We start from the raw sequence: 10,463 nt of genomic DNA on the forward strand, positions 1-10,463 counted from the left end.
AGTGTCCTTAAAGCAGGTTTAAACACAATACTAACAGTTACTGAAAATAAGCATTTTGCCCAGTGCATATCCACTTGCTGACGACATGTGTTTTTCTCATGGCTGTATCGAAGCACCATGCTTGCCACATCACTGCTGTCATCCCCTGTGTGGTGAAGCTGTGGTGTTTTATGTTGCAAAAATGGCATCCATAGGGATGAAAAATAAAGCTCATTAAGTGGAGCTGGAACTTTGAACATCATATTGCTGCCGTTAAAGCAAAACTCAACAAAAGTAGGAAAAGAAAGAAATTCATTTGAACTGATTTCTTTTTTTCACCAACGGTTTTAAATTGATGTAATGAGGTCAGGAAATAATGGAAAGTCCTCCACCCTTAAGAAAGGTGTAGTCAAAAAGCTGGGTTTTATCACTTTAAATAACAGCAGCAGTATATGCGGGGGAGGAAGAAGAGCTTGTGCTGTATATTGGCCCAACAACAAACATCTCTTTGACAGAGGAGTCGACAGCATAGCAGCAGTTTGAGATCCTAAATCTTTGGCCTTCTGCCCCCTTTTTTGCATCCATCCATGCACATTAATCATGGTGCTCATGCCTGCCCACTCTCAGTTTGCATTATTCAACCACTGGCCGAGAACCATTACCCTGAAAAGCAGCAGTGTTTTGGCTCAGTGACTCAGTTTGTTTGTGTGCTGCTCTTATACACATAGTATATGAATGCTTTTCAGGCACCAGGAAATGTGGCAGTGGTGATATGATACCTATGGATGAGCTGGGTCCAGGTAAGAGCCAGACTGCATGATCTTCCTTAGCCAAAGAAGATGCTAGCTATCCTCAAATCTCTCTCTCCATTGTCCACCACTGTTTTGATTCTGCATCTTTTCCACATTTTTTAACCGTTGCAGAGATGGGTTTTTTTTTTAATATTAGAGAACTGAAACCAATGAACACTTTGTGTGGTGTATGGAGTCTGGTGGCTTTGGACTGAGCCTCAGACATGACACTCTTTGATGCGATATGCAAGACCCCTCTCTTGACAAGATGTTTGTAGAAAGCTGGGCCTTCATTACAATCTCAACAACCAAAGATGTGGGTGGTTCTCCACTTAAACAACAAGAAATACACTTTTGGTATATTTTTTGATAGATTTCCTCTGCTGGGCTTCCACTGAGTAAAGAAAGCTGCCGTTATAGAAATATACAGCTGCGACTTTGACATTCTAACTTTTTTTAAATTCATGAATGAATTTTGTAACTCTTCAAGGTGAATAATTGTTTTGCCTTAAAGAAGTAACTTTTTAATGGTAATAGGTTTTTTTCACCCTCATGCCCAATGTTACTCTCTTAGGGTGTGTTGTGCTGGTTTAGTTCCAAGCCTCTGCATTTATCAAGCCTCTAAAAGTCCCTCTTAGGAATTGAGCTGAATGTGAAACTAGGCCTGAAAACACTCTGACCTTAAAGTAGGACCCACAACTTTCTACATTTACTTTTAGCCAGAAGGATCCCTAGAAGCTATGGCTGTTTTACAATATGCATCGTGACATATTGTAGTTTCGACTAGTTTTCAACTTGCTTCCTTCAGGGGTTGCATATGAATGGTGTTAAACTTTCCTCTGCCTCAAATATCTCTCTCTGTTTCTAATGATTTGGATAAGTTTTGGATGATATTTTTAAATTGGGAAGGCAGAGGCCAGTTTTATTCCATTCAACCTAGCTAGTTGAAAAATCTGTACTATTGCCCTAAGTTGTAAAATTTTAATTGCAAATAATATCCCAAAAAAAAAAGAAAACAGGTAAGCCAGAAGATATTAACTTTTAATTTAGTCTATTCTGGGCAACTGTAGAAACATGGTGAAAGGGAACCCTCTCCCTGTTTCAATCAATTGTTTCCATAAATCATTCAAGTAAAACAAAATGTGATTCTTATTTTCAGGTACATACTCCTAAAAACACAATTATGAATACTATAATATATTTTTAAATCTCATACACTGCACCTTTAAACAAAAAATTATAATGCAATTTAGAAAAAACATTTAACTTAGCTGCATGACCTTTTCTAGTGGGCCCCATCCAAAAAACAGTTTTACAATGCTAATGTTTATTTCATCTTGCATTTACTGTCAACTATAACTCAAGGATGATATATTCATAGCCTCAATCTCTTTGTATTAATGTCACCCTATGAACTGTAATAACATGAACTTATCACTATAGCTGCACTTTAGATAATTCTAATGAATAAATGAATACATAAACAGTTAACCCTGTGTTTTGTATCAATGCACTTCAAAAAGTTATTGAATTTGGGAATTATCTGAGGAAGGGTAAGAATGATCATAGTACTGGTAGAACTGTTGGTTGTGAGAGACGCAAATCGTGCCTTCAACATATGTATTGGTACTGTATGTCCTAAAAATCTTATTGTCATCGAGGAAATGTCTCCGTCTAAAAGTCTCCTTTTGGTGACCCCTAACAGGTTCTGAAATTCATGCAGCTATGACTCAACTTGCTTAAGAAGGCTGATAAAATTCTGAAATTCCTGATCATTACTGTAGAAGCAAACACAATGTGCATCACTGTGAGAGGTTTTGGTCGGTGGGAGATGAGACACTTGATAAATACTGGCTTTAAGCCAGAATATGTAAGAGTGCATTTTAATAACAGCTATGAGCACAGGGTCACTTGCAAGTATTTTGAGTGGTAAATAACATGAGTTCCAGGGACTTCAGACAAGCTTAAACTAAGAATCTGAAGGCAAATTTAGCCTACTTTTCTGTGACTAATGTCTTTTGTGGCACTTTCATGAATGTTAATGTGCAGAAACCTTTTGGTTATTCAACACACGTTAAAACAACACTACATGTGTGAATGATATGTCAAGGCCTAAGTCAAGGATGGACTGTAATTAGCTGACCCTTATTCTCTGGTTTCATTAGATGGTTACTCCACCATTGACCAGCGGGACAAGGACTGCAAATACAAGACAGGAGATGGCTCAGTAGACCTGACAGAACGGGAGCCATTAAAGGTATGGACTGACCTCTTTTGATCTCCCGGGGGACCAGGGCAAAGATGATGAAATAATGATGTTTCATTGTAATATTATCTTATGTCCTCGCCCTCTGTGTCTCTCTCTTCATGTTTTCTGTGGTGGTCCTCATTAAGGGCTTTTTATCCTTTTGGTTCTTTAAAGAGGCTGGAGGTTGTCATTCTCTCTTTATGTTGCCTGCCACAGCTCTGTGCCGTGAACAGTCTCAGATCTGTGAGCCACCAGTTAATTCAGCGTAAGCTTTACAGCGTGTGTAAAGTAATTAATCTGAGACTGATTAAAAGAACTGCCAACAAGCCCTCTTTGTAGAGACGACCCTTTGCCTTGACAATGAACAGACTGCTGAATTATCAAGTGGTCGTCTGCTGATTAAACAGCTATTTCATGCAGCAGTTTGTTTATTGTTGAGCTTATTGGCAGTCCAACCTCAAAGAGGAGTCACAGGATAATGGTCTCAGAGGATGTGTGAACCGGGTCAGACGAATCTCACGTCCTTTGTTTAGTTAGTCTCTCTGATACTTAAAGATAAATTTGCTTTGAATTAAACTGCAATATGAGTGTTAGCTGTGTAAAATGTGTGTGACATCTGTTCAGCATATGTCAGGTTTATGGTCACATATCTGCTTCATTATGAAGGTTAAAATCATAGAAGAAATTCAGAGGTAACGTCAGCTTTTATTATTATTTTTTTTAATAAAGATCACAACACCGTAGTTAGACATTAGGAATTTTTCTAACATCCAGGTGATAATTTAAGTTGATTAAAATAGAAGGGCAGTTTCATAGAGCAGAAAAAGTTGGGGCAGTGGGTCGTCTACTAATTACAGGGTCAGAAGTGTGTATCCTGGTTCCTTCCGTTCATCTTGAAGTAGATCTGCACTTTGCACCAGCGGTCGAGAAAGTAGATTAAAATGAAAATAAAAGTGGAAAATTAGGTTGTTTTAATTGACTCTCCGTAACCTTTTTGAACAGTTCCTGCTAATGTAGCATACCAATAGTGCAAACACAACAGCAGCCAAACACTACTACCTACTTTAGGATAATGTTGCTACTGGTCATAAAACAGAGCAAGTGGCAGTAAAACCCCTGTGTTTACTCAACTGAACCAGAGTGTTCATAACAGCTTGCAAAGTTACTTTTAATAATAGTTAATAATAAAGTGAGACTAACAATAGTCTCACTTTAAAGTTTAAAATTGGGACAAAAGTTAGCTGTGTTTTTTATCCATGTGGCCAGTAATGTAAAAACATTTGACAGAGGACACTAGGACATTGTCCACAAACAATTTAGTTGACTCTTTCAAAAATGATTTTTTAACGCTGCTATTTTATATTGATGCTGCTACAGTCATTAGATTTGTTTAAAGGGCCAATTAGCATCGGGCTGAGTGCAGTCATTCGCTGCATTCAGTTGGAGCTAAAGAGCAAGATACTGTACCAGAGCCAAGTCCGAAGCCACACACCGGAGTAATCACAGCAGCAATGAGCTTTTCTTCACAGTGTACAGGCCTTCTAACTTTACTCCAAGCTGTCTTCTAAGTCTGTCGTCTGCACTTGCCAGAGGGCTAGTGACCACTTTGAATGTAACTTGCTTCTTGAAACTGCTCTCTCCCTATTTCATGCATGTTTTGGTATTCTTTTGTACTCACCCTGACTTCTTTCCAAGCTGTCCAACCAGGGAACTAACAAAGCCTTCTCTGATTTAAGATGCATGTACATTTGTCAAATGTATTGACCTCTTTATGTTTTGCTTATTTTTTTTTTTTAAACCTGTCCTGCTGTGGCCACAGAATGACACAAATAGGAAACACTATATCAGGAGTAACAGGCCTGCGGTCAGTCTGGTGGACGTTTGTGACGTTAAGCCCCAGCCTGTTGACTCCTGGGTCTAAATGCATGCATGGTAGGTCATAAACAACAATAACAGCCTTCAACGTTTGGGTCAGATTTTAGCATCCTGTTCATTCCCATTTTTTTGTTTCTGCTCTTTTCCTTTCACTCTCATACTGTACCATGTTATACCTGCTTTCATTGTGCACCCAGAGCAGTTAGCTGGAGAACTTACCTTGGTCTTTTCAATGAAACGTCCATCTTTAAAGGAAATGTATCCACAGTTAAAAAGAGTAGCCAAACGATTATAACCTTCTCTTAATATAATGCACACCTGTACGAAACACAAAATTATCACCTTTCTTACAGTTTGGGCTTAAAATCTGAGAAATTATCAACTATTAATTGCGTAATTCATAGCAGAGGTGCTGTGTTGAATCGCATTAAATTGTATAGGTGTGCCAAATATTGTGGCTGATGGGTGTAAATGTGCCAGCACTATCAATGTAACTTGAAAAATTTGTTGTTTAAGACATGAAAACAGTAACAAAGGTGGGCAAGGCTTAGTGAACGACAGTTAATATTCAAATATTCCTTGATAGATCCCATAATTCTTTTACCACTGCATCGTCCAACTTTTGCTCCTGAGGGTAATCAACATGGTGGGGGAAAAATCTGTAACTTCTCTGTGTACTACACAGATAAAGTAGAGAGTCTTTGGTCTGTGTTTACAATTCAGCACCACCTGTCTGACTGAAATGTATGCTTAGCTTCACTCAGCACTTCCTCTGACAACGTTTGCTAAAATTGGTGGCACATGATGAAGGGAAATCATTCTAGTGCACTCCAGATGGATCCTCCAGGGATGTGGTTATACCTTTAATGAAAAGCAGTACTGAGAAAGAAAATGATATGCACACAACACACACACACACACCTACAGTACAGCCTTCACAGATTACTTACTGGGTCGAGCAAGATGCCTCCAGATGAAAATAAATTATGCAAACTGATAAATTGACGATAGAAGCCAACACATTAAATGCGCACATACACACACACACAAATTCACACATTGTCAGATCACATAAAATATGTCAAAGGCACAGTCATAATAGCAGGTCAGGTCACGTGAATTCATATTACACATTTTACATATTGATGAGTAAAATCTATCAGAAAGGTTTTGTTTAAATGAAAATATCTCAATCAGTAATATAGTCAAATCTATATTAGTGGTTGCGTCTTGCTTTGAATTTACGCATTGACCTGCCAATTAATAGCCCGCTGAATTCTGTTTGCAAAGCTCTAAGCTGATCTTACTGAGTTTCAATAGTTGCCATAGTTTGTCAGAAGCATTTTTAACTCTTCCCGCCTCCTCCTCACCACTGTTGTCCTCTCCTGTGCCAGCGGCTTTTTGTCAGATCTCACTGCTTTGCTCATTATCATCTTCTTATCTCATCTTTGTCAGCAGCCATCCGTTCAGTACTTTCATCCTCATCTATTGAATTATGACAGGACATACATCACATGATGACTATTTAAAGATAAAGTGCTATGATCTCTGGTATTCATTTTAATTTTACCACTGTAATAAAAAGCAGCTACAGGCAATAATAACATGAACAATCAGGTAAGTAATTTTATATTAATTTAGCACATGGAGGATTTCATCCAGAACATAAACCATCTGTTTTGCTCGCTCTTGCCTACATTGCCATCTGGACTGACATGATTGAAGCATTTGTTCACAGTGATGTGATTCCTTCCGTCTTTGTATAGTTGCTTTACATCCATAATGTTAAAAAAAAAATTCCTCCTCTAAAAAAATTAAATAAATTATGTTATAAATTATGAGTATTGACTCAATATATTTTCTAACTTTTTTCTTTCTTGTCTCTGTACTTCAGGCTTAAGATGATGACAGTGCCCACCCCCACCCCCACCCCACCCCCCAGCTAGAGGAGGATCTTTCATACCACCACTGCCATTTCACACAGCTCAAGTTTGGAGTTGGACTTTGTACAGAAAAGATGATTATAAAAAAATTATGATTACAGCAGCCAGCATTCTCATGCTTTTCAGAAATAAAAAAAAATAAATAAAAAGTGACTACTCCTACTACTTTCCCATATTTACATTCCCACAGGACATCATGTGAATTTTGCAGTGTTGACACTTGTTGAGCTCTACCAATGAAAAGGAACGGACAGAGGCCGGTGCTGGTGAAGGTATGGACATGCAGAAAAAAGAAAGTGAAGGAAGTGGATGGAAAAGGAATGTGCGTTGGAAAGAAACAGAAGAAACGTTAGAAGGGTTTTTTTAATTTCATTTTTCACACCTGGAAGAGAATCTTTTATCAACCTTTGATATTTTGATGTAAAAAGATTTGGACTCGCGTATTCCAAGGTCACTGAATGTATGTTTTTGGTTTGATGGGATGGACACAAGAAAGGAAGAGTAACGTGAGAGAAACCGAGCCTGAGAGAAGCTGTAGCATAGGGGATAATAATGTGCTCCCAGCATCCTGCTCTTGTAGACTTAATCCAATCCATTTGGTTCACTGTGTATAAAAAAAAAAAGAAGTGCACTGAGATGATTTGAAGTCAAATGTTAACAGGTGATTGATCTCCATTTTATAAAGTCTGGAATCTGCAAGTCGTGGTCTAGGGAATGGAAAGTGACATAGTTTGTACATCTGATGGAGTTGGAGTTTCTTTTCACTCGGAAATACAACTGTAAGCTAAAATGGAAACATACAAAAGCATTAGAGACTTTGTTTCATCATTGTCAACATGAGTAAGCCAAGTGGCATGTTGACCTTGACCCACAGAGCTGTGGTTACAGTCAGGTTGTATTGTGAAGCAGTTCCTTGAGTGCTCTGATTGGTTGCTCTTTGACAAGGACGTTTATTAAAGAGGATGTAAGGCATATTTGTTTATAAAAGACTCGTGCTTTTGAAAAAAAAGAGAGGCAGAAAAGTGTTCTCTTGTTAAAAGGATAGATCTAAAAGCATTTTTATTTTTGTTGGGTTTTATATAAATGTATATTAGGGTTAAAAGGAAAAAAATGGAAAAATGAAGGAAAACAAAAAAAAATGACTTTTTAGTTGTATAATAATATCCCATTGTTTGGAAAGCACATCTCATTTGATAAAGGCTCACCATATTTGTAAGCAAGAAATAACCACGTAACTTAAATGTGTGTTAAATAGTGTCTAGTTACGCCGATGATCATCTATTTATATTTTGTATTTGTCAAAAAAAGAAGTTACAGAGAAATGTTTATCTGCGGTGTTCTTTCTAAAGGCGATCAGTACATGTTGTCCAGCTGCCCCTGTATCTTTTGAACTAGCACTGAAGAGGTCAGACAGAGGGAAAGGGTTAGACGGGGGGGTTGCGGGGTTAGCAAAAGGCCGTGTCCACACTGAAAGAGTAGCATGTTGTGAGACTAATGTTTGTGTCTACACCTGCCATACGTTCACTCCAGAAATGGGAGTAATTCATTTATGAGCACAGAGAGGAGTAAGGACGAGGTTCCAAGAAAACTACCATTTAACTGTCCAGCCAAACATTCATAGTGTTACCAGAGGGTAAGCTATGTTTAATTATAAAAAAGTTTCAAAACATGCACAACATACTGTAAGCTGTTGTAGTTGTAGCATTAATGGAAGAGAAGATAATTTGTTTCAAATGTGTTTACTTGAAGTATTCATTTATTTTCTACAGAAAAAGGTGTTTGAGTGTAGACTTTCAAACAAATAGATACATGAGGGATGTAAAAATTACCTTGTGGGTTGTGTTGACATGTAGTACAAGTGACGCAGAACATGTGGCCACATGTGCACAGTGTAGAAAAGCTGACTTTTGGACACTTTTGGTCTAGACACGGCTTAAGTCCCTTCGTTTCTCTCCCCTCACCCAAACATTTAGGGTTCAACCTTGATCCCTCATTCCCTGCTGCATAAATATTCTGTTGTGAGCATGATGAAAATCTGTACAGATGTTCATATGTTATTCTTTCCAAGTGCCAGTTTTTTGTGTGTGTGTCATTTGGATATGAACTAACTAATTCAGTCATGTGCAGGATGACTGTACATGGAAAAATGTGGATGTTCAACAAAAACAAAAGAATCATACTGTACAAAAAACAAACCTTCAAGTTTTGTCATATAGTATATATTTTTACAATGTTATAGGGTAAGCAATTCAAGGTGTAGTAAAGCTGAGGGAGACACAATCATCATATTGCCATTTTTCTCTTCCTTGATGAGACTGTGCTGAAAATCCACTGGTAGAGTCTCCTTTCTAGCTTGAATAGGAGAGACAAAGAGGAGCTGGTTTCACTCATGCATCATCAAGGTGAACGGCATGTGCCTGCATTGAATTCTGATTTTTCTTTGTGATGTGACTTTATAAAGCTTGCATATTTTACACAGTGTTTACAAAGATGTACGTTGTGGTAAAAATCAATAAACTACAAAAACCCTACTGTATAAAATTTAATTTTAGAGGAAAAAAAAAACTAAAACAAAATACCCAGCATCCCTTATGTGTGTCCTCAGAAGTGTGTACTTTCATTGGACAATACTGAACCCTTGCAGCAAAGACCCATACGACTGTCTATTTCCGACTGCACTTATGCAGCACGACAACCAAAGGATCTGAAGGTGTACATGCATTCATAAAAGGGGATTTGGGTTTTGTGGATGTGCAACAAATTGTACATTAACAGTATGAAGAGCCAAGCAACTGTGCTGAAAAATAGATGCAGGACACAGACACACATCGAATCAAACAGACCTACCTTTGTAGATAAAACTTTCAAAATAAAATAACTGTACTACTCAGTAGCAGATGTGTTTGTACCTATCATGTGCCTTAACCTTTTCCATGGTAGATAAAGATACACGTTTTATACAACTTTATTCCTCCCTTTCAACTGCCATCCCTCTTCTTTCCCTCCTGTCGTTTCCCCTCTCCCTCCTTTTCTCCTCCCTCCCTTTTTCATAGACTCATCTCACCACTCATTCACTCTGACATTCTACCCCATCCCCCTCCACCCCGCCCTAATCCCCAAACCCCAAATCCAAGTAGTTTAGACTGTTGGTCGGTTTCTGCCTTGTATTACATTGTATTATAAACTTTAAAAATTTAGATTCATTCAAAAATTGGTTTTGATTTCCTAGAGAAGTAAAGTTGTTAATGCTTTCGTAGCGAGCAGAAGTGATGCCACAGTGACAGAATGTATTATGTTAATTTTACTAATACCCAGAGGCAAATATTACGCTTGTTAAACATAATGGACAAAATACTGGTTTGTAGAGTATAAATTTGGTGTGTTTTCAATAAATCATGCCTGGAAAGAAGCTGTTGCCCATCCCTGTGTCTTATTTTGTATTATGTTGTTAATTTCCAGTTAGATTCGAGGTCTAAAGTTAGGATAGCAGCTGCTAGAGGCTAAAATGCTTGTTACAGTCCACCCAGGAATATTCAGTACACTGGAGCTAACCTAAGAACAACAACTGTCTAAATGCTGAGACAGCTTTTTAACTACATTACCTCGTTTGGTGCATTGCCTTCATAT

At 38.0% G+C, this 10,463-nt stretch overlaps 1 protein-coding gene across 18 annotated transcripts in view; it reads left to right on the top strand.

The window, feature by feature from the left end:
• Positions 1 to 10,245, top strand: part of arvcfb (ARVCF delta catenin family member b) — a 202,531-nt gene extending 192,286 nt beyond the window's left edge. For 14 of the 18 annotated variants that reach the window (XM_067520507.1, XM_067520509.1, XM_067520513.1 and 11 more), the window contains 4 exons: positions 726 to 779; positions 2,936 to 3,027; positions 4,838 to 4,950; positions 6,788 to 10,245. In XM_067520507.1, the coding sequence (XP_067376608.1) occupies positions 726 to 779; positions 2,936 to 3,027; positions 4,838 to 4,939 (248 nt within the window). In that variant the 3' untranslated portion in view covers positions 4,940 to 4,950; positions 6,788 to 10,245. The remainder of the gene's footprint in view (positions 1 to 725; positions 780 to 2,935; positions 3,028 to 4,837; positions 4,951 to 6,787) is intronic. The other 4 variants (XM_067520512.1, XM_067520523.1, XM_067520515.1 and 1 more) reach the window with 3 other exon arrangements.
• The last annotated feature ends 218 nt before the right edge of the window (positions 10,246 to 10,463 follow it).

The sequence above is a fragment of the Channa argus genome, chromosome 11, assembly GCF_033026475.1.
Source record: "Channa argus isolate prfri chromosome 11, Channa argus male v1.0, whole genome shotgun sequence".
Lineage (NCBI taxonomy): Eukaryota > Metazoa > Chordata > Actinopteri > Anabantiformes > Channidae > Channa > Channa argus.